The sequence below is a fragment of the Balaenoptera ricei genome, chromosome 12, assembly GCF_028023285.1.
Source record: "Balaenoptera ricei isolate mBalRic1 chromosome 12, mBalRic1.hap2, whole genome shotgun sequence".
Taxonomy (NCBI): domain Eukaryota; kingdom Metazoa; phylum Chordata; class Mammalia; order Artiodactyla; family Balaenopteridae; genus Balaenoptera; species Balaenoptera ricei.
The window spans coordinates 14,476,715-14,500,766 of NC_082650.1; the positions used below are offsets into that span (position 1 = coordinate 14,476,715).

Sequence of the window (24,052 nt, forward strand, 5' to 3'; positions counted from 1 at the left end):
GCGGCATGTGAGATCTTCCCCGGCCAGGGATTGAACCCGTGTCCCCTGCATTGGCAGTTGGATTCTTAACCACTATGCCACCAGGGAAGTCCCGGTGCATATTTTCAAAGAACCTGTCTCAATACTATCTAGAGAAGGGCACATTGAAAGAGAGTCCAAGAGGAATTGTTTTACAATCCAGGACACAGATATGCTGGTGGCCTGAACTAAGGAAGCAGCACTGGGAATGGAAAGAATGGAAGAGCTATGAGAAATCATAAGACAGCTCCTCCATCACTGATGGTTGATCGAATTGGGATTGAAGTGATTTTCTGGCTTGGGCATCTTGGTGAAAGATGCAGGTGGTCCTAGGCTCTGAGGACCATGAGCAGGAGAGAATGTTCTGGGTGTCTGTGGAGCCACGGGGGCCCGGCAGTGAGAAAGGGGGAGGTGATGAGTTCCTCTGCGCACATCCTGAACTTGAGATGCTGTAGACTATCCCAAGGGAAAAAGCCAGCAGTAGATGGATGCATGGATCTGAATTTCAGGAACCGGAAATGCCAATTAGGTAGTTTTCCACATAGTGGTCACCAAGGGAAGGAAGGAGATCACACAGGAAGAGTGTATGAAGGGATACAAGAAGTATGAAACTTCAAGAAACACATATAGTGAAGGGATGGACAGAGGAAGAGGAGCATTGTAAGGAAGGTGAGTAAAAATAGAATAATAATCGGAGGCCAATTTGTAGCGCTTGTAAATGCATCTCACACATTCTCTAAAAGGGAATTTCTGCTTGTTTCTGATGGTTCACAGTTGGATTCCCAAGGGTATGGCACTGTCTAAAAGGAAAATGATTTCTCTCGTTTCTATTTTGTTTTTATGGTGCAACCTAATAGTTAGGCATTTTGCATCTAAAGCAGAACTGTCCACTATGTAGCCCTCGGCCACATGTGACAGCTGGACACTGAAATGTGACCGTGCAGACTGAGATTTGCTGTGTCAAATGCACTTACACGAATACACAAAATTCAAAAACTTAGCACAAAGGAAAGCATGTAAAATATGCATAATAGTATTTACGTTGATTACATGTTAGGATTAGGGTATATTGGTTTAGTAAAATTAAGTATTGAAATTATTTTCATCCCTTTCTTGTTACTTTTTCATTGTGGCCCTTACACTCTTTAAAATAATCTACGTGGCTCACGTTATTTCTATTGGACAGCGCTGCTCTAGAACCTGACTGTCTTGGTTGAAATCCCAGTTATGGCACTACTAGCTGTTGAAACTTGGATGAGTAACTTCATTCCCCTGAACCTCAGTTTTCTTATCAATAAAATGAGAATAACACTTCCATGCACCCTGTAGGGTTTCTGTGAGGATAAATGAGTGCTTAGAACAGCACCTGGCTCATAAAACACTCAATCAACGTGGGCCCTTATTATGATTTATTTCAGGAACCCTTTGGTGATCGTACTCAGACTTCTCTGTATGTTCAAGAGTTATCTGCCGAGGATGACTAACTTCCTTTTTTTCCCTAAGAAAGTTATTTTCCTGCCATCAGGGAATCAAGGTTTCCAGACCTTAGCTGTCAACTTAGACTGTGCTCTTTTTGCAGATGTAATGATCCCCGCAAGTCCTGAGGCCTATGTTAAACTCACAGAAAGTGCAATCAGAAATACCTCTGGTAGGCGCCAAAAGCCAAAGTGCCCCTCTGTCCCTCACCTGTAACAAGCCTCCTCCTCTCCCAGCACATCTACTGCACCTCTCACTGCTCTGTGCCAAAAGCATGTTAAGGCAGAACCTTCCTCTCTGACTGCTGTCTCAGAAACAAAAACCAAAACATTTGGTTGATCAACACCAAGAATAAGATTCCAATAATCAAGTGCAATAAAGCAACTGCTCAACTTGCTAAATGGTAATCACTCTCAGTAAGTGTGAACCTATGATGCCCATTAATGGCAGAAAATAGGAGATGGAAACACTAGTCTTAGCATTGGTGCTTTAGTGCCCTGCTTGGTTGTAGCAGGTCTGGCTTCGTGACTTCAAGGAGGGCTTGCAGACCCACCTCTGGCTGAGGAATCAGGGCTCAAGGATCTGGTCCCAAGTCCACCAGCCTATACGTGTGACCTCAGGCCCACCATTCATCCTCCTGATCTCAGGGGTCCCATATAAGACAAGGGGTGAAATCAGATATTCAGCTCTAAAAAATTATACTTTTAGTTGAATAAGTCTTACTACCCCATAAAGCAATTTGACATGAGAATGTATTCCACAGTATCTTAAGACTTAGATTTTCAAAAAAAAAAAAAAAAAAAAAAAGAATTAGATTTTCCTTTAAGGACAGAACTATTCCTGAAACAAGAAGCCTTAAAGAAAGGAAATGGAACTCGTTTTGCTTAATGTTGCTCTAGACAAACTGTAGCTCAGGGTCAGTAATTTGGAGGACATTGGAGAGAATAGGGTTTGACCACAGTGATAGGATATTGAATTGTGAGTTTATTAGTTTACACTTTAGTTTTTGCAGAAAAGCAAAAGGACAGGAAGTAAAGTAGCATTACTGAAATGGTTACTGCCTGAGTGATTCCCAGTGAGAAACCTCTTCCAGGTGTATTTAGAAGGTCTTTTTTCCAAAAAAGAATTAATAAAGCTTACTAATATTTATTCTGCTTTCACCCTGTGCTAGCTTCACTCTGATGATCAATGTTCTTGTTGAATTCAAAGACTGTAATACACACACACACACACACAATAATTTTGCCAAAGGATATCACATCTCTCAAAGGAGATGAGCTAGAAGTTCTAAGCTGTGAGTGAGAACATACCTGGATGGAAACGGTAAAATCTTAGCTTTCTCCTGATTTTGTTTCAGGTTTGAAACAAAAGCAAGCCATTGCTAGTTCGGTACCTCCACACATACCCGTCCTGAGCTAGTCTTTTCTTGGTTCACTTGAAGTCCCGCCTTAAGTGAATGATGCAGCCACCTGGGACTTCAGAGGCACTATCTTCTACTGAGATGCAGAAAGGAAAATTAGAGGGTGTGTCTTTTTCTGTTTGATAAGTGACTGCAGAGGGAGCCTGAGATGTAACTGCCTCCTAGTTACTGGGGAGCAGAAGCCATCACCTGAGGTCTTTAGAAAGCTTACAACACGCAGTTTTCAGGGGATGAGCCGGAAGAGGGAATAGAAGCAGAGGCTGTTAGAACCCACCACAGGCCCCTTGTGCAACACCCAGTCTGCTTGGACTCTTGGTCAAGCACATTCATTGGTCTGGTAATTCGAACTCCTAACCCACCAACATGTTGGTACTAAATGTGCTTTATGATTACGCACGCACGTACCATCTCTCTGCTGCCTTAGCTGTAGAATTTCTTAACCATCTCCTTGAATGTCAAGCTTGTAAAGATTCTTATGGTCGACACTGCAGGGGATCCTAGCACCTTGGAGTCACAGATCCAACAACTGGGCAAAGCCCTGGATGACAGCCACTTTCAGATGCAGCAAATGGAGAATATCATCCACAGCAAAACTCCCACAGGACCAGAGCTAGACTCCAGCTACAGAGGCTATGTGAGTATCCGGACCCTCGTGATCCTGACACGTACCTGGTAATCACAATCGTGTGACAAAGAACAGTCCATCTGTGGCACGAGGGTTGTGTCAGCTCTCCATGTACCAAGCTGCCCTTGAACTCGTGTGTGTGCAAAACAAAGCCCTGTTAGTAGATTACCTTTTGAGCAAAACTGGTCTGTGCTCAGACCCACTGATCTACCCTAATGACCAGCCTGGTCCTTTACACGGAGAACTGAGTGAAATCTATTTAATTGAAAGCAACAAAATGCTTTGGCTCTGGAAAGTGATTAGGCATTTTTCCAAATGCAGCTAATGATTTTCTGACCAAGGATATCCTTGGAGCAGCAGATTTTAGCTGGTAGGTTACTAACACGGAATTATTTTAGTTCTTTTCGTAGGTGTCTTGATTCACTTGATGATCTTGGGACTTTTTTAATGCTCTGTTATTTGTATGCTCCTTCTGGAGAAAACAGTTCTGACTAACAACAGAGATTTGGGGAAAAGATGGCAAGAGATTGTGTGTATTACCAGTTCCATTTTCGAAGCTTTTTGTAAAGTAATAACTTCATTTGCTCTGCTTAGGTTACTGACGACCGAATAACTTTTCTCAGAGAATTACCTGTTTTCCTACACATACTTATGCAAGAGGATTTGAAAGTAAATCTCTTCTATGCCTCATATCATTTCTTTTCACACCCAAAAGACCGCTTTGTAAAAGGAAAGAAAAATTAATTTCCCTAAGCCTAATGACAACACACACGTACTGCTTTTTGAAACCAGGAGAGAGAACCGTTCTAGTTATATATGCTAACGTTAATATCCTCACAATCACAGAAGACTAATTAATCATGAGCTTACTTCCTGTCTGGTTTGGCCTATTATACTGACTTCTTTTATAGTGAAACCTCTTTTTTAAAAATATAATTTCACAATGAGCATGCCGACATCACTGAGGTTGTACTTAACACCACTCAAAAGCAATCAGAGTAACTTAATAGCAATGTAATTTGTTAAAGGCTTTGAAAGAAAATGTTATGATCAGTATAGCAGGAGTGTCTTGAAATGATTTGTTCTTTTAATCTTTGAATACTGTGCATGATATTAAACACGGAGTTGGAAGCTTTTCTTTTGATGTTAGAATTTATTCCCTTAGTATCTATTAACCATTGCTTAAATTTTCTCATGAAACAGCTGGCTTTAATACTGCTTTATTCTTTTAAGTATTTTAATTATTTAATACAAATAAACGTCCCTTTGAGATTTGTGGTAATATTACTCTTCCCACACTTCAGTTTAAGAAAAAGGGAGCAGCTTGCCAAAAACTATGTATTGTATTGCCAGCTGGGGGCTCTGAGTGTTAAATCCCAGATTGGTTTAGTCTGTTTTGATTCATAAATTTTAAAAGAAATTTTGAAGACTTATGCAAAACCACGTGTGCCAAGTATATCTTCAAGGCATTGCTTTATGTAAATATGAATGTGTCACATGTTTAAGAAGCCTGTTTTTGAACTTGACTTTTTTGTTTTCAGCAGAGCGGCTTAACTCTTTATAGAGAAGTAGCGCACAGCTACTGCCCTTTTTGAGGAACTCCAGAGATATTTTCCCCGGGAGTTCTTGCACTCATGACAATTTGAGTATTTTGTGACGGGGGGCCTCTTTTCTGTGTCTAAACAGATGAAACTGCTGGGTGAATGCAGCGGCAGTATAGACTCAGTGAAAAGACTGGAGCACAAACTGGCCGAGGAAGAGGAGCATTTTCCTGGTTTTGTTAACCTGAATAGCACCGAAACCCAAACAGCTGGTGAGTGGGTTGTGCTCAATTCAAGACAGAGTGAAATAGAAGATCTCGAAGCACCCACCTCGTTGCCCCCGAGTTCCACTGTGCCACTGACCTCATTCTACACTGTTCTATCCTGAGAACTTTCCTCCATGTTACAATGATCTCTGGGGACAGAGGGGGAGGTGAAAATAATCACAGTGGTTTTTTTCCCCATGTCCCATGTATTTTAAGGCACCGTCTCTAATCACTAGTCAGGAATCTTCTGTGTGTGCTCTGTACGCTCTCAGAGCTTTCCTGCAGAAGGAAACCAAGAGTTGAATGTTATCTTCACCCACTTTAATGCTTATTACTTCATACAGCTCCTTACAGCGTTAAATCTTAGGTAGTAAATATCTTTTCTCCATTATCATTAAAGATGCAGCTAGGAAAAACACAGCCACCATGCTGTTATTTACAGCTGACAACAACAGAAATGCCCAGAGGCCTTACTTTTCTTTCTGTTGCTGTTTTAAAGTTAGCCACCCGCGTAGGTTTCAAACATTTCCTGAACGTTCTCCGTGGAGGACAATCCCTCCCCATCCTGTGCGTGTGCTGTCTTGCCAGGTGTGATTGACCGCTGGGAGCTCCTCCAGGCGCAGGCCCTGAGCAAGGAGCTGAGGATGAAACAGAATCCCCAGAGGTGGCAGCAGTTTCACTCGGACCTGAACCGCGTGCTGACCTGGCTGCGGGAGACGGAGGAGGACCTGGAACGGCTTCAGCGCCTGCAGTGCTGCACTGATATCCAGCCCATCGCGCTCCAGATCAAAAAGCTCAAGGTAGCTACCCTTGGCCTTTCCCGCAGCGCCAGACAGAAAGCTGCCACGTGGCATGCCCGGTCAGATGACACCGCTAGCCCTGGCCGTTGTGCGGTCACACAGCAGCGGGGGAGTGGTCAGCACAAACGGACACGAACGCTTCCCCAGCCACCCCAGATCAGAGTGTTTATAGGAAGGCTTGGAAGGGTTGAGAGCTGGACTGCCGTTGCAGGACCAGCCCCAGGAAAATAATCCTGATTTGATGAATTGGTAGCTAAGAAATGACCAATTAAAATTTCATGAAATATCCAGGTACCTCTGGGACCTAATTAACCTCTTTTAAAGGAAATAACAGCTATGTCCTCAGGGTCCTACAAGTCTATATCTAGAGTTGGAGAGGAGTCCTCTCCCAGATCTTATAGGTGTGAGTTTATGGAGACCTAAGGAAGCCACTTGACATTCTGGAATCAGCAGAACTTCTGAAATAGATTATAGTGGCAGAAGCAATTTTCAGTGAAATGAATCCAAGCAAACAAAACCCGTGGAGTAATCGCAGTAAAACACCTGACGTTTACATTTGATTTTGACCTGGGTGGGTGTAGTGCACAAGATGACCTCTTTTAACTCCCTCTCTAGATCTTAAAAATCCTTCTCAGCCCAGCTATTGAAATGCATTGATATGTGGAGACTTTTTGTAAGCATACTGTGGATGGAGAGCTCAGTTTCTTCTTAATAGGCCTCTTGGTCCTGCCGTTTTGTTTGGAGAACGTCAAGCTGTGCTCTTCCTCAGAAGAGGAGGGCTACTGGGCCCTCCAGGCTCAAGGATTAAGCGCACTGCCTTTGTTTCTCCCTGAGTTCTCTGTATGCTGTTTCTTGTGGGGTGCTGTATTTCTGGTTTGTTTTAGTTGTTTTGTTTTAAATTTTCAAACAGTGAAGTGAGTCTTCCGCACAGATGCTCAAACTTCTTGTAGAATAGACTCTGCACCAGCTCCATCAATTTCAGGATGAAGGATGCAATTTACATGATCTGGATTACAAAATGCTTTTTTCTCTAGAGTACTTCAATTACTTTAGTTTCTCTCCAGGAAAATGTAAGGCAGTGTTGCATTATAACCAATTCCAAATAAGTTGATGAAACAAACACTGGCCAGAGTCTGAGACCTAAGCGAGATTAGAATGGAAAAATGAGACCTTGAAAGTCAGCCTGTGTGATAAGAAAAAGCCACCCTCCTCTGCACTTCTCCCCCATCTTTCCTATCTGTTTTCTGAGAATAAATCTGTGGAATAACCTAGTACTTTCTACAACATTTCTTGATTTTATACTGTCTCTGTGGTTGAATCTACATTATGGGATGTTAAGAATCCATTGAAAAGTGCAAATTTAAGACAAGTTGGAAACATAACAGAAATGGTGAGAAATTATAAGAAAATGTAGCCTGAGTAGATGTGATTTGTAGGATCACTGACCCTACCTTGATCTGGGAATATTTAAACAGTACCCAGATATTCAATTATTAATACATAAACTTGTACTTAAATTCTTGAAATTTAGTTCTAGATTTTGGGGAAATGCACACAGTAAAAAAATCAGTCACCTGTTTTTTTGGGAAACTAAACTAAATTGCTTAGCTGATGAAATACAGTTCATTCTCTTTACCATCACAAAAATCTGGCCTGTGACAGAGGCAATGTTCTCAGCCTGTGGGCCACTAACCCTCGGTGCCTGTGGAGTCAGAACAGCTGGAGGCCAGGGCCTGGGAATCTGCTTTCTCATCAAGCTTCCCATTTCATGCCTATGCACACAGCGTTGAGACCAGTTTGTGTTTGGTTTGGTTTGGTTTGGTTTGGTTTGGTTTGGTCTGGTCTGGTTTGGTCTGTTGTTGAACTCCCATGCTGGGAATATGGGTGTTAATCATACTCCTTAGTTCACTCCCCAGGGCCATCATTGCTTCCTGCAAAGCTCCCCTTAATTTTATTTATCTATCCTTTTTCCCCCACTGTTTCTTAATCCCAATTCCTCAAACCCATGGCAACCATTCTGAAATTTTAACACATATTCCTTTTTCATATATATTCATGAAAAATGTGGACTTGTGTGCGTGCACATGTATTTTAAATTACATAAATGCTGTTTTGTCACCCATATCAATCTGTTTCTCTTTCACTTTATACCACATTTTCTGAAGATTCATTCACATCGTCAAGCGTACGTCTGATCCATCTCTTTTAACTACAGCGTGGTTTCCAGTGGTGTGCACCCACTGTATCTTATCTAGCCATCCTGCTAAGGCCAGTGTTAATTAATAGGTCTTTTAATTTGGGTGAAGCATTTCCAAAGGTCTTAGACTATTTTTCTTTAGTATTTTTATTGTTATTTCCCTTGTTTGATTGTTCTCCTTTTTCTTTGCAGGAGCTCCAGAAAGCTGTGGACCACCACAAGGCCATCATCCTCTCCATCAATCTGTGCAGCTCCGAGTTCACCCAGACTGGCAGTGAGGAGAGCCAGGATCTGCAGGGTCGCTTGTCCCAGATGAATGGCCGCTGGGAGCGCGTGTGCTCCCTGCTGGAGGAGTGGCGGGGCCTTCTCCAGGACGCACTGATGCAGTGTCAGGTCTGTGGGGCTTTGGGCCTGCCATGCTCTGAAGTCAAACATTTCCAGTGTAGCTGAGTCTGTGACTTGATTTATCAAGATCACTAGGGGGACGCAGTTACTCTCCAAAGTCAGTATTTGAGTGAGATAACTTTGTGCCCAAAGTCTTCATTTTACTGGAGAATTTGTACATGTGACCAGGAGTTCAAAGACTCCACTTCTTTACAGCTAACAAGAGCCTCTTCCCACAAGTTTATCTCAGCCTCACCATTCCTCCTTCGACTCATTCTTTACTCATTCAACAGGTATTTTCTGAGCACATAGAAAGACATTTCTTGGACATCCAAGTGAGCATTACAAATATTTACTCATCCATTCAGACCACAATTATTTGCCAGGTGTTTACAGTCTGACAGATACTGCACTAAGCAGGCAGGATACAGCCCAGCCTCTGCTTTTGTTGGGGAAGACAGACAATAAAAATGCAATTAAATGTTTAACCAAGCTACTTACAGATGTTGATGATAAGAGTAACCGAAAAAAGCACTTTGGGAAGGTGATTGGGGAAGTTCTATGGATGTTTGAGCTGATTCTTGGAAAGATGTTGCCATGAAGGAGGTCAAGCAGATGGCAAGTCCCAGAAGCAGGAAAGGGCTTAGTGTGTTCAAAGACAGAAGAAAGGCCGGTGTGATCAGAGAGTAGTCAGAGAGGAAGGAAGGGATGAGAAAGATCTGGGAGGTGGTCAGGAAGCATATCATGCCAGGCTTTGTGGGTCCTGGCCAGGAGTTTGGGTTATAATCTGAGCAGGATGGGAAACCTGTTTCCCAGGATTATAGGTGCCCCGAGAGTAATAATAGCTCCTTGAAAGCAGGTACCCAAGCTGTGGTTTCACCCCTGCACTGCCTCCCCGTACAGCGCCTCCCACATTGGAGATCTTCTGTAACTATACCTTGAATAAATGAATACATGGACGCATGGAGAGATGGGATTGAATTTAGGCCTTCAAAGATGGGAAGATAAAGGAGCAGAGCTGCTTCCCTCTACATAGTATTATAGCCCTAGAAATTAAGCATTTTGATGCCAATTTTCCTTATGTCTAATTTTTCCCTCGAGTAATAAATTAGATGCTTTTGGTAGGAACGTGAACTCAGATAATTACAACAGCTCTAGTGCCTTCCTTAGAAAGGAGTTGTGTATAAGATCTTAAAACCAACGGTAGGAATTGTAAAGCATGGATATTTAAGCTATGAGGGAAAGAAAAATATCTCATTCAAAATGATTTTATGCTCCATATTTTTTTTAGGATTTCCATGAAATGAGTCATGGTTTGCTTCTTATGCTTGAGAACATTGACAGAAGGAAAAATGAAATTGTGCCTATTGATTCTAACCTTGATGCAGAGATACTTCAGGACCATCTCAAACAGCTTACGGTAAGATGTGTGGACTCGGGCAGCGTCTGGTTATGTTATAGTTGGTACTACTTATTTACTTTTTCCATTATAATCTCTTAGTCTTTCTTTACCCCTCATGATTTCCCATCTCTGTGAAGCAAACATGTACATAGAAGATGATATCTATTAGCTTTAGAATCTGGTTCTAAAGCCATTGCTCGTCTAAAAATCTCAGACGGTCTTCATCTTAATTAGCTTGTTTTTATCAAGGCAGCTCTTTGGCAAATTACATTTATTTTAAATTTAAACTGTATGCGTTGAATCTACGTCCCAAGAATATATTGGGTGGCTGATAATTAAAGGAATTAAAATAGAGACCATTAAGACTTCTTAAGAAGAATTAAGTATATGGATTCAACACTAACCTTAGCACCAAGTTTTCTGAAAGCTAAGACAACAAGGGAAACATGATAAGTTAAATGATTTTTATTACCTGACAAAAAGGAAACAAACCAATTCTCAAGGAGCAAGAAACTTTTTCTAGTATTCAATTCAAAGGGAAATTTACAGGATTTCTGTGTAGATTCTTATAAAAAGAACTTTGGACAATATAATGTACAGAGCACTTAAGTGATTTTATAGAAGATAAAGAAGCATATTTGAGTTCCATTAGGATAAAATGATTTGCATTTTGTCACTTTCTGTATTTTTAAAATGCTGTTTCTTAACATTTAACACTCGAACAAACCTAACAGAATTGTCAGCTTTTAGTTCAGTATCATAAAGGTCTTAGAAACCAGGAGGAAATAGCTATGCAGCTGCATTTTTACTAGACTTTTGACCTCAGACATTAAGTTGTGAGTGATGAATCACCCATATATCTTTTTTAAAATCTTGAATAGATATCTGAGTATACCTCCACATACTTGAGTTTTTCTATATTTATATGTTAATGTTTTACTTCTCTTTTTAAAAGAATAGTTTATGTCTCATTTGCATAACACTTTATATTTTAAATACTTTAACATACATTCACCAGTTTGAACCTTCCAGTAATACTTACTGTGGACCCGGCAGGAATTAATATCATCATTTTACCAAATGAGAAAACTGAGATCAGAAAGATTCAGGGGTCTTATAGGATACATTTTGGCAGAGGCAGGATTAGAACAGAGGTCCCTGATTCCCAAATGTCATGGGCTGCTGTATCCGTCCTTGTGTGAGCACAGCATTCTGATGCCCAGATCTAATTGTCCACTAAGTTAAAGTGATGTCATTGTGCACCTTTGGAACTTTCTCAAATTATTGAAAATTCTTAGAAAAATATTTCTTATGATAACCATAGCAAATAAGGCATGAGCTGTTGGAATCCCAACTCAAAGTGGCCTCACTGCAAGACATGTCTTGCCAACTATTGGTGAATGCTGAAGGCACAGACTGTTTAGAAGCCAAAGAAAAAGTGCATGTGATTGGAAATCGGCTCAAACTTCTCTTGAAGGAGGTCAGTCGTCATATCAAGGAGCTGGAGAAGTTATTAGACATGTCAAGCAGTCAGCAGGTAAGCTCTCAATAGACATCATTGTGTAGCATGTCCTACAGGAGACCAAACAAGCATTATCTTTATCCATTTTAGAGACTCTGAATGTAGTACTTGTGAGACTAGAGTGTCCCCTCTCAATCACTGCTCTTATAAGTCTGGCTCAAAATAAAAAAGTAACTCAAAAACTTTTATAATAGGACACTACTTTTGATTCTGTTACATCCCAAAAACCTCTTGTAATTGTTACTGCTAACCCTATTACCACCACTACTGTGGCATTTTATTTTACCCAGTTTATTTAAGAATTCATGTGCTTTCAGTAACACTGCGAGAGTAGGCCACAGCCAATTGTTGCATATGAGTTTCATATTCAAACCTTAGAAGGTATGAACTCTCCTTAGCTGGCAGTTGAACCATACAAAATGTTCAATGCTCACTTCTATTTGTTTATCTATTTAATTGTTTGTTTATCTATTATTTATTTTTAAATTTACTGCATCGTGGTAATATTGTTGGTTTTAAGAAATGCATTTGCAGGTAAGACTTCAAACATTCAATTGTGAAATCCTGTTATGAACACACAAACATGTTGCAGGCAAAAGAACCACCTACTCACAATAACAGCGGTGCCAGCAACAATACAGTTTCTCTGATGCTAAAAGGCAGGCTCCTGGGTGACTGACAATCTTTTGTTTCTATGATTTGGTTTCTCTCCGGCCTGAGCACCCTGCAGCTGTAAGGCAGATTCCTTTACCCCCTTCACTTCAACCCATTCCCGTCCATGTCACTAAGAAATGATAAAGCTCCAAGCGGCCCAGTAATAACAAAGCTCCACCTGTATTCTCCAGAAGGGCCAAACTCACAACCAGGAAAGCCCAACACACTAGAAGTATTAGGTTCTGTTCTTCCTGCAGTCATCTGATTCTTGTTTTTCCCGGGGAATGGGTTGAGGGATAGATAGGGATGGGGTGGGAAGTACTTGCAGATCACAAAGCCATCGTGGCTCTGGGACATGGAATCATTAAGAGAATCTATTTCTCACGTAGGATTTGTCTTCCTGGTCTTCTGCCGATGAACTGGACACCTCAGGATCTGTGAGTCCTACATCAGGAAGAAGTAGCCCAAACAGACAGAAAACGGTAACTTTCCACTGGTCATTTTCAGTTGGCCCACGGGAGGGACCACTGGGGCGTGACAGTCTTGGTACCTCACGCAGGGTCCACGGGCTCTCCCCTTGCAAAGCAGGAGTCCCCATACAACGTGGGGTTGTCACACAGTGACGCAGAGAAGCTCTGTTTCCTCAGCCCTGCCTCAAACCCTCCCCACATGCACTCAGGAATGGAAAGAGCAGTTCTGTTTTTCAAAAGAATCAGGTTCAACGTTTGGTTGGTATGCAGGGAGGCAGATTATTTTTCTTGCTCACAGGGCCATCTCTAGAACAGTGCTCCCTTGTCCCTTTGGTGGCCCCTCCCTTCAAACCACCTCCGCCATAGTCCACCCCAAAAAATGTAGGCTCCACTTAAAAGGGTGCCTCAGCCAGAGGTGGACAAAACTGTGAGCATCTCATGAGACCATTGAGTTTATAAGACAAATGGAGGTTCTGTTGACCCTCAAGCAGAGAAGCTCCTGAAGGTGGTCTTGAAGGTTTTCAGCGATCGTATTGCCCCCAGAGTGGCAACAACTCAAGATGACTCACCCACAAGGCCTGTTGGGGGGCTGTCTCACTGGCACACAATGAGGAGAAAAAGACCAATTTGGCCCCTGCTACCCTCTCTACCTTGATTTCTCTGTGTAATTAGAAGCTTGTTTTTCGTTTTGTTACTTTTTTTGGTCTGGCTTTATGATTATATTCATTTTTATTATCATTCCATTTTCCTTAGTTTTTAGAAGTATTGGTTTCATTTGTACTTTTTTTGTTATAAACACTTAAGTTCTATGCTGATAAATGTTATTATCTTTTTAGGATTGTTTTTTACTACATTCGCTAGTTTCCTATAGATCCTAGTTTAAGAATGTGAAGGAATACTGGCTTTTCGAGTCAAATTTTAGGCTTTATTTAACTTGAGTACTTAACTTGTTGGGTCTTCATCACTCTACACAGAATAATCTCACACTGCCATTATTTTTAATCTACCAAGAATTTTAATATTGTTCTAGAAGATGAAAAATATGTAAGGTACATTTGAAATACGTGGCACGGCGTATTGAATTTTATATTTATTATAAGTAAATACACAGAGATCTTTGGCTAGTGTGGAGTCATTTGTGTTTCTACCATGAAGAGTGAGGGAAATATACCCATTGTGGTGTGAATGCCCAAACCGCCATGTTTCTTCAATGATGAATAATATAGATGTAAATTGATTTCACTTCTTCAACAAAAGAAAAGCCAGTTTCCTTGATTCATGGGTACTGATCATTTCATTTGATTTGTATTTCCTTTGCTGAACTTTTAGTTTAATTTTCATCAGTAGCTTGTCTTTATTTGCCTGGACTGAACATTCTTCTTTCTTTACCCCTGTTCATTGCAAACAGCCACGAGGCAAATGTAGTCTCTCACAGCCTGGACCCTCTGTCAACAGTCCACATAGCAGGTACCTTATTCTCCTGGTTTCCACACTGTTCTAGAACTCCAAGAGGATGATGAAAATTGTCCAGAATTTAGGTGGGCCTGTATCTGGTCTGCCTCAGGGTAGTTGAGAAACTACTCATGTCAGTCCACACCCTTGCCTAATAAATTGGAAGAGACTTTTCTAAGTGGGAAGTACAAGAAAATCTCAGAGCGTAAAATATTTGGACCCCATCAAAATTTTGTTTAACTATACCTAGGCCATCCGGTACCCTTCATCCAATGGTTTTTTTATTCCGTGTGCTCGTAAAGATTCGATATCACTGATGTCACAGTGCAATTTGATTCATGGCAGAATTTTATCATCCTCTTTATTTCTAGATTTTACAATAAGTCAGGTAATAGATCAGTGAATTATTTTACCATTCCCAGAACCCACAAACCTGAATAAAATATACTAACATCCCCAGCTTTTTATTTTATTTTTGTGTTTTATCCAGATTGTGGGTTTTGGATTCTCAAAATGGCAAGTCCTAATTTGGTATTACTTAAAATTTATAAGCCCCTTCTCTCTTCTGCTTATCCTAAAATTCCTCTTCAGCCAGCACACTCAAGTCACTCACCTGCCTGACACTTGGCAAGCTCTTTCACTCTGGAAACAAGAGCAGTCAGGGCCCCCGCCCGGGAACCTCCCGAGAGCCTCCTCACAGCTGCCACTCTGCTTAATGCCTGGCTTCCAACAACCCCTGTCTCTGCACTTAGCAGTGCTTTGCCTTCTTCGTTGTCGTCGTCGGTGTGATGTCTGTGCTCCCTGGCCCTTCCACTAATCAGTTCATGTTTCCCCAGACAACTTTCTAAAAATGGAAATACTGTCCTTGGAAGCAGATTCCTTACTCCAATCATGCGCGGTTCACTGTTAAAATAGTTTGCCCCTCTGAAAACTTATCACCACTGAGCTGGAATCCCAATTCCTGGAAGGAGGGTGGGGCATGAGGAAGTGTAAGCAAGCCCTGAGTAATAGTTTTAGCTTTCCAGCTGTGTGAGGAAGGGGCTGGCCTTTGCATCTGGTTTCCACTCAGCTGAAGTAATGCAGAACGGATTTTGATGTGCTTTCTGGTTTGAAGCTTCCCTTCACTATGTTTTGCTTTTTTTTTCTCTTTCCCTTTGGTTTGGTTTGATGACAATTTTGTGGGGCTTTTTTCGTCCATAACAAAGTATCAGTAACGAAACATGAATGGAGAAAAACTCACAGGGATTTTTGAAGATAATGGTGGGCTTCTCCAGGTGCTCTGATTTTTTCTTAGCCCCCTGCAAGGAAAGGCATCATGTACTATAGACAGATCACTGTTTTATGTGGTCCATCTGCCCCCCACAAATTGCTGATGTGCCGTGAACAGAGATGGGGCACGTCCCCCTCGCATTCCTTTAAGGACACCAGAGAGCCATTCTGTGGTCGACATAAATGATGGTGATGAGAAGGGAGAAAGCTCTTATGTTATTATGCGATGTCAATAGCAACCACAGCTCGGTTCCCGGATTTCCCCGATTCTTTCACACAGTCACACGGCCTTCTGAAATGTCAAAGGCCTCGTTTCTCAGGGCAGCAACTGCTTCAATATTGTCTCTTAATGGGGCTTTGCAGCTGGGACAGCCACATTCTCACTGTGACATCCGCAAGGCGCCTTTCAGCTCTGCTCTGTCCAGCACTGGTTATTAACATCTTTCTGAGCACACAGCATGATGTTCACTTTGCTGCTTACAGGACCTGGAATACAAACGATCTTCACCTGAATGGCCAGCTTCGGCAAACAGCTTGGCAGACGGGTTGTGGTTGAACATTCTTGGACTTCTTAACTCCTTGGCACCTCTGTTTGGGGTGCACCCACGTGGGCAATGACACGGAGAGTCTGCTGGGAAAGAATTAACTTCACTCACAATCCAGGCTGTCACGTTGAGACTTGAGATTACCTTGCGTTTGATCTTGCACTGGTCCAGCAAACTTGAAAGGTTATTGCAAAAGCACAAGCAGTTTAGAATGTTGACCCCAGCGATCTGCAATGGGAACATTTTAGGCATATATTCTTCCTGAGAGGAAAGAGGCTGAGTTGAAAGAAACTGGGTATTAGTTTGAAGGGAGGGTTCTTATATTATTTTTGTGGTTTAACGTCAAATATTATAATATCAGTTGCTTGCCTGCTGTATATTTCATATTGATTCTACAGCTGCTGTTCTGTGTTCTCTTACATAATATTCTAAGCCTACATATGGATTGATGCCAGTGTTTACAGAACACCTACTGTGTTTAGGCCCTGGGCCCACAAAATTAATACAATATGGTTCCTGTCATAAAAAACTTGCAATATGTCATAATCTAGAGATCCCCTAAATCAATTACAAGGAGTTTCCCACGACTCCTTAAAATTCTAAACATTTGAAAAACATCTGAAAGTATACGTTCATAATAACTATCCACAGTTTTTGAGATTAAACCTATTTAAGATGCATGCTTTTTGAAGCAATGTTTATGATGGCCAGCTGGTACTTTTTCTCTACTTTTGACTTGAAATTGGCTAACCTGATAGCCAATAACTCTTCAAAATTCTACTATGGATTAGTTGAAGTTCACAAATGGGAAGATTTTACTCCAGTTTCCAGCAAAGCAAAGGAATAACTGCTCTGTAGTCTGAAGAGAGGGAATTGATAACTTCATTCCAAAGCTGAGAATTGTAAAATGCAAAACTTCTCTGGGCATCTTTAGTCTTTGGTACCTTCTGCACAAAGAACTGAGACGGAATAAGAAGTGGCAAATGACCGGCTGAAACACTGAAAGGGAGGGAAAAAAGACCTCATTTAAAAATGTGTTCAAGGGAGCCAAATACATCTAAGCAGGCACAGTGGGGTTTTTGCATGTACACCAGGGCCTAACTCTAAACACCATTCAGTTTCTTGTGGAATTTTTTTTTCTAAGTCTTTTCTGTCAAACTCCACCCTGGGGATTGATTTATTCAAAGCTCTCAAAGCACCTCAGCCTAAAACAGCCTTGCCCCTGGGGCAGGCTGGATACCGGGACTGAGGACACTTATAGGGGGTAAGGCTCCACTATGTTTCTTTTATATTTTGAGATCTGCATTCCCAGTGTTTCCTGGGACCAAGTCAGACATTTTAGAAAATGCATCGCCTCTTTGAAAGCACTGCTGTAAATCAGGAATATTTCCTTGGAAGGAAAGGCTGAATCCAGCAAAATCCCTAAGGTTATGAGTCATCACACCTTTGCTTTAACAATACAGATAAATAAGAATGATAAGTTGCTGACATTTATTTAGCACTTAGTGTGTTCTAAGCACCATGCTAAGCGTTGCATATCTGTTACCTCATTTAACGCTCCCAACGTGTTCATTCCCAATTTTACAGGCAAAGACACCAGGGATTAGAGGCATGAAGATGTAGAATTTTTTTTTTATTTAATTTTATTTATTTTTTTATACAGCAGGTTCTTATTAGGCATCCATTTTATACACATCAGTGTATCCATGTCAATCCCAATCTCCCAGTTCATCTCACCACCACCACCACCTCCCTCCGCTTTCCCCCCTTGGTGTCCATACTTTTGTTCTCTACATCTGTGTGAAGTTGTAGAATTGGAACCCAGGTCTCTCTGACTCTGGATCCTAGCTTGTTAACCACTCCTCCCGACCGAAGGGCTCCTAATGGGTGGGGTACTTTAAACAATAGTTCCAGGGCTTGGGCTACCATGGGTTGCCTGAGATAGCTTAGGACCAGCCAGAATGTTCATCTTGGAATAAAGAGAGGCAAATCCTAAGTTGATCCTGGGAATTTGTCTTCTGAACCACATATCCAGGGAATAAAGACCATTCACACAGGAACAGGCAACACGATCGTAGACAACCTGATACTTCCTCACAAAAAATTTCCGTTCCTCTACTGCCAGTGTTTGCTAACAAGTAACAAAATGAATTCAAAGTGTCTTTTCGTTTGTATAAATGATGTGTGCACAGAATTAACTCATTTTATTTCCCTGATGATGTAAAATTTGTGAGATGAGTCACACTCTATGTGCACACTCTTCAGGCTTCTCACAACCCTTGGCCAGACTTTCTTTCCTGTGGTGTGTTCGTATGTGTGGCCCCCTCCCCTAAAGCCTCCTTCTCCCACAACTATACGTATTTTAGGAAAGAGATGAAACAACACCTGGGCAATTATTTACCCCCAAATTTGAATGAGTGAGGGGAGTGAGAAAGATAATAAATAAATATTCACTTGTAGAGAATAAGCATGTTTTTGCTGGACAGGATTATCTGAAATATCTCCATTGATTAAGTTCCTTAAGTAGGTTCACACATTTAGTTTTTCTCTATCAGCACCATCTCTACTGCATCTATTTGTGGAGTAAGGCCGTTGGAGAGTGATGAGTGACGGCTCAGTGCGATGTCTTTGTTCTTCCCCTTGTCAAATTTCCCAAGACTTGAAACTTACGTGATTTTAGGTCAATAGATTAAATATTAAAAGTACCCTTTTACTTGGTATCATTAACCTGTTAGTACTAGAAACTCTAGAACAGGTTTACCCTAAGCGGAAGCAACTGTGGGCTTATTGAAACCTTGGTAATTGCCCCAAGCGGGTGGCGTTTTTTTCAGTAGAACAATTGGACGTTTCCAAGAGCAGTCAACTGAATGGAAGCTCACTAAGAACTGTGTGTTCTCTTTGTCTCTATCTCAGCCCATTATTTCTCCCCAGGTTGGCATTCTTCAACATTAGAAAGCACACGCTAATTAAATTTTAATACGGAATGCTCTGATGCTGTTAAATGTGCCATGTCCTTCAACAGACTCTGCAGCGTCTGAGCCCGTATTCCAAAGATGGTGACCTTTCCAGCTTTTCTCAAGAGTGGACTAGTCAGTGTGTAGCCCTTGTTTTGATCTTGATCTTTGGCTTTATTGTTCAAAGAAGCTAATGATTGACAAAGAGGGGCTATTCAGCTCTGTCAGTCTGATTGTTACTATCAATTATATGCATAAATCTGCCCATCACTAATGTCCTTAAGTGTCTCCTAAAGAAAAAGAGTCAGTTAGAAATCTCCCTTATTTTATTTAAATCCCAAATAATAAAGAAACGTGGAGCTCTCTTTTGTGCTTTTGTTATAACTCAGACAGGTGACAGGTGGAGAGTATTGTTTTCCAGGGCATATGTTCAGGTCAAGGAAAAGATGTATTGAAGGAAGATTCAATCCAGAGATTGTGGGTAACTATCCCTTCCTTCTCCAGACACTTAAACTGCTGAATTCATAAATTGTCAGAACGAAAAAGATTTTAGGATGTTAATGCATCTTCATCTTTTCAAAGGAGAAAACTGAAGGCCAGAGAGACTAAATTACTTTCCCACAATTGTACAACTGCCTCAAAACAAAATGCCCTCGTATCCATATTCTGACTTGATGATCTGTGTCATACTGCGAAGCTTTATGATTAGAGGCCTTTATTTTAGACATGAGGAAACCACTCACCTCCAAGTATTTTAGGATACAAATGTTGTCCTCTTTGCTTCTATATGTGAGATACGTGTGACGTAAATATGACCTGGATGCCCTTCATTTATGTCACCAAACAACAAAACATAACAGAGAGCACAGTAGGCAGGGACTTTGGAACCCTGAGTTCCTGCTAGAGCTCTTCCTTTAGTGGTGGATTTGGGGCAAGTGATTTACTCTATTTATAAAGCTCAAGTTCTGGGAGTGAAAATACCAGAGTTGAAATCTTAATTCTGCCACTTGCTAGCTGTATAACCTTGAGCAGCTTCCCTTACTTTTCTGTACCTCATTTACATCGGCTCTAAAATGAAGGTGACAAGCACGCTGAGGACTGTCGTGGGAATTAAGTGAGAGAACCCAAGACAGATGCTTTTGTCGCCCAGCACTTAGAGGATCAAATGTGAACTCTCCTTAGCTGTTTACCTACAGAAGTAAAGATGGATTAGATACTCTCTAAGGCCTTATCTCAACACAAATATTTTACAATTAGGTAAACTAGAGAAGTTTCTATTTAACAGGTATGTGACATAACTTCTTCTATGCTTTAGTATATCATCACAAAATATGCAGTTTGTCCTGTTCAGCCCTTTGGGAATAACTCATTGGTCTTAGCATAGGGCAGTTAATCAGTTTGACCACTAGATGGTGATTGAACTCTTGTGGCCTCCCAGTTGGCAGACTTTACACTGACCAATCAGTAGAAGACATAAAATGTGTAAACAGAACTTGCAAGTTGGAAGACCGTTTAGTCTAACTTGAAGGATTTGAAGAAGAGCTTGTAACATAGAGGTGAAGTGAGTTGTTCAAGGTTTGTAGACCAGAAAAACACAGCCCCAGTTCAGGCCAGGGATTTGTTTTTTCATCACACTTCGAGCTGCAGTAGAAATAGTATGGTACGTGGCTGCTCAGGGCTTCTCGGGGCCAGTCTAGTCTGTTTGTCTCACATATTTCTTGGTAGTTTAATGAAAGAGTTTTGAGTAGTCCCTCTGTTCCCTTTTAAGGGGATTATGTCTGTTTTTTATTTTAACATTTATTTTCTTTGGTGTCACTCCTTATGCCTCACTGATACCAGTGTAATCTGTCTTCAGAAATTAATGGCTAATAACGTAGCTGGAGACATAGTGTTTTCTTATGAGATAAACGAACAGAGTAACCAGTACAGTTTTCACACCTTCGTATTTCTCCAGTGGCCTCACATTCAGTGTTCTTACCATTAAACCGTTAGAGAATTCCTACTAGGTGTGGGGCAATGGGTCTCACTTGTACATGTATTCTTTTTGCTTCTGCAGTGTTGTGTGTGTGTGTATGTGTACAAAATTCCTCCTGTAAATAACATTTCTTTCCTCATCTTTTCCACTAGTAGCAAAACATTCATGGATGCTCACAAAGAGAAAAGAGTGCCCCCTACTCAGAACCTACTTCCATTTTCAACATTTCACAGGCAGTCTTTCTTACGAATTCTGAAATTCATGGTTCATCTCTAAGACACTGTTTCAATGTAGATGCGGAAATTAAAGTAGATAGGAAAACTTGGAACTTGGAACTTCCCAAATTCACAGAGCTAGGGGTAGAAGGATCAGCCTGGAATGGGTGTCATTCAGCACCAGTGATCTGTAGACTGACTCCACTGTCATCCTTGTTCTTACAGCTTTGGATCCCACTAATGTCAGGGCCAGTTGCTGATTCAGTGCAAGATGAAACCAGGGCATACTCTAAGAATAATTCAACTCTGTGGGTCTGTGCAAAATGACCGCAGCTGTTCTTGTCCTTGCTGCATGGACTTTGGCACATCCAGGACGGCTAGATGGGAGGGATACCTTGTATCGTCCTGACAGCAACTAATTTTGCCTGATATTCTTAAACCAAAAATGTACTGCATCAAACATCCACAGTTTAATTATCCCGGATCTACTTAATTTATGCTGGTAGAGCGTGTGTGGAGCAGTTTTCTTTGTTGATGGAAAATGTTTTACCAAATTAAGGGGTGGAATTTGAACCCACTTAGTTACCTTTAGTTGACTAAATGTCTGTTTTCCATCAGTGCATTTTCCAAACAGCGCTTCATTTGGTGGTGGGGAGATGACCTGGGTTTACTGCAGGAGGCTGGCAGCTAATTGCCAGGTTGGGTTGTGTTCAGCCTGACCCTTTAGCTTCCAGGAAGGTGAGGAAGCCAAAGGCAGCATCCATCCAACATCTGAGATATTTGAGTTATTGATGTCGATTCTTCTCTCAGGTCCATAAGCGGTGGCTCCGATTCCTCCCTTTCTGAGCCTCGGCCAGCTCGGTCCGGCCGAGCCTTCCTGCTCCGCGTCCTCCGGGCGGCGCTCCCCCTTCAGCTCCTCCTCCTGCTCCTCATCGGGCTTGCCTGCCTAGTACCCATGTCAGAGGAAGACTACAGCTGCGCCCTCTCCAACAACTTTGCCCGATCGTTCCACCCCATGCTCAGATACACAAATGGCCCTCCTCCACTCTGAACCGAGCGATGCCCTCTGCAGCAGTGCCGGTAGCGTAAGGAGGGTTTGGCCAAGGGCAGTCCCAGACTAGCAAAGAGAGGACCTGAATCTTGGCGGATGCCCTCGGTGCGGCAGCTGTAGCGCGCCTCCGTATCCCCTGTGTGCAGATCATGGCTTCGGAGGTGACGATAAACAATGACAGGGGGGAGAGCAAATGGATGCAGAAGGTTTGGAAGAAATTCTGTTTGAAACTGAGCCTCAGCGCTAAAGAGATTCAGGACCTCCACTGTTCCCTGGACAAGTGAGCCCTGGGCCTTTGGTCCGTCCTGTGCGTACCCAGCGACTCCCAGAGACCATCTGGGCAGCTTTCCCGCAGTACGGATCCATCCTTTCAGTAAGTGATGCTACCTGAGCGACATGTCGGCATCCAGCAATCTACCCATCGACCAGTGCTGAAGAGCTTTGAGAACCTTGTAACATACAGTTTTTAAGAGCTTATGTGACAGCTTCTTTTTTACCTTGTTTTTCTTTGGGGCATGATGTTCTAACCTTGCTTTAGAAGCACAAGCTGTAAATCTAAAAGGCACTTTTTTTAAAGGTATAAAGAAAAATGGGATGTAATAAAATCATGGGAGGCTTTATGTGGAAAAACAAAAAGTCGAATGTTATAGTAAAAAAATGATATTTATGTATGTACAGTTTGCTAAAGCCACATTTTGTTTGTATCGATTTCTTTGCATTTATTATAGAGATTATGAAATATTTTGTCTGTGCTTTTTTTCCTCCCTAAAGAAATGATTCTAAATTTCCCTATTAAGCAGGCACTTATCAGAATGCAACCTAAATGATCATTTTTGGTGGAATAAATGAAGCTGAAACATAAGTATATATTAAAGAAAAAGGATGAATAGAGGTAGTGTATATTTAGACATAGAGGACTCCGGATGATTCCTTCTTCCTTCTCCTTCCACAGCCAGTCACATCTCACAGACTCTTGCTTCCCAGCATCTTTCATACTCTCCTTTCTTTTCTGTTCTCATTGCACAACTGGAAGAACCTCCTATGATCTCCTGACTGAGGCCCCCTCTCCACTCCATCCCAAGGGTACCAAAAAGCCATGTGAATATCCCTGAAGCATTCTTCTGGTCAGATCCCTTCTTTGCTCCAAAATCTTCTGTTTTCGTTGTCTAGCAGAGGAAATACAATTGTAGTCCATCATTCAAGTCCAACTACAATCAGATTTTATTCTGTCCCTCCGATCTTGCCAACTAGTGCCCCTCATGGAATTGTTTGGCGCTCGTGGCATTTTAATCCACCATTTAATAATTGGAGGGAGAGGATTTATATAAAATCCACGTTTCAGGCTTCTCTTGAGAATGGAAAGCTCGCGTGTCCTGGACACACATTCCCACATGATAGTAGTTGCTGGAGTGACATTGCTGCTGTCCCTTGAAGAATAGGAGACAGTTACTACATTTGCATGACTATCCTATCAGCCTCTCTCATTGCCCGTACCAGCCTAACTCCTGGAGGTATTTAGTTTACAAATCCTGCTCTAAATTGAGAATTTAAACCAAACTGGGGTACTCAGAATTACCCGGAACTGCCTTCCATAGTTTCCATGATGTTCATAGCCTGAGTGCCTTCTCAACCAAGCGTCTCGAGGTTTTTTAGGCTTTCTGATTTCTGGACTCACTGCAGACCTTCTAATTCAATCTGCTCAGGGAAGATCAGAGTTGAGATGTTCTTTTCTAAAGACGACAAGCCTGTGTGTAACGTTTCTGGTCTTTCTGCTTCTGGAAAGGCTGTGAGCAGTGGTGGAGACTGGAGTTGAAGT

General features: G+C 41.7%; 1 protein-coding gene across 2 annotated transcripts in view; it reads left to right on the forward strand.

The window, feature by feature from the left end:
• The window catches only part of SYNE1 (spectrin repeat containing nuclear envelope protein 1), a 443,997-nt gene extending 421,020 nt beyond the window's left edge, over nucleotides 1–22,977 (forward strand). For both annotated transcript variants that reach the window (XM_059940974.1, XM_059940973.1), the window contains 10 exons: nucleotides 1,598–1,666; nucleotides 3,406–3,548; nucleotides 5,226–5,352; nucleotides 5,935–6,146; nucleotides 8,536–8,736; nucleotides 10,019–10,147; nucleotides 11,454–11,666; nucleotides 12,695–12,787; nucleotides 14,184–14,242; nucleotides 21,996–22,977. In XM_059940974.1, coding sequence (XP_059796957.1) covers nucleotides 1,598–1,666; nucleotides 3,406–3,548; nucleotides 5,226–5,352; nucleotides 5,935–6,146; nucleotides 8,536–8,736; nucleotides 10,019–10,147; nucleotides 11,454–11,666; nucleotides 12,695–12,787; nucleotides 14,184–14,242; nucleotides 21,996–22,236 — 1,487 coding nt within the window. In that variant the 3' untranslated portion in view covers nucleotides 22,237–22,977. The remainder of the gene's footprint in view (nucleotides 1–1,597; nucleotides 1,667–3,405; nucleotides 3,549–5,225; nucleotides 5,353–5,934; nucleotides 6,147–8,535; nucleotides 8,737–10,018; nucleotides 10,148–11,453; nucleotides 11,667–12,694; nucleotides 12,788–14,183; nucleotides 14,243–21,995) is intronic.
• Nucleotides 22,978–24,052: the final 1,075 nt, after the last annotated feature.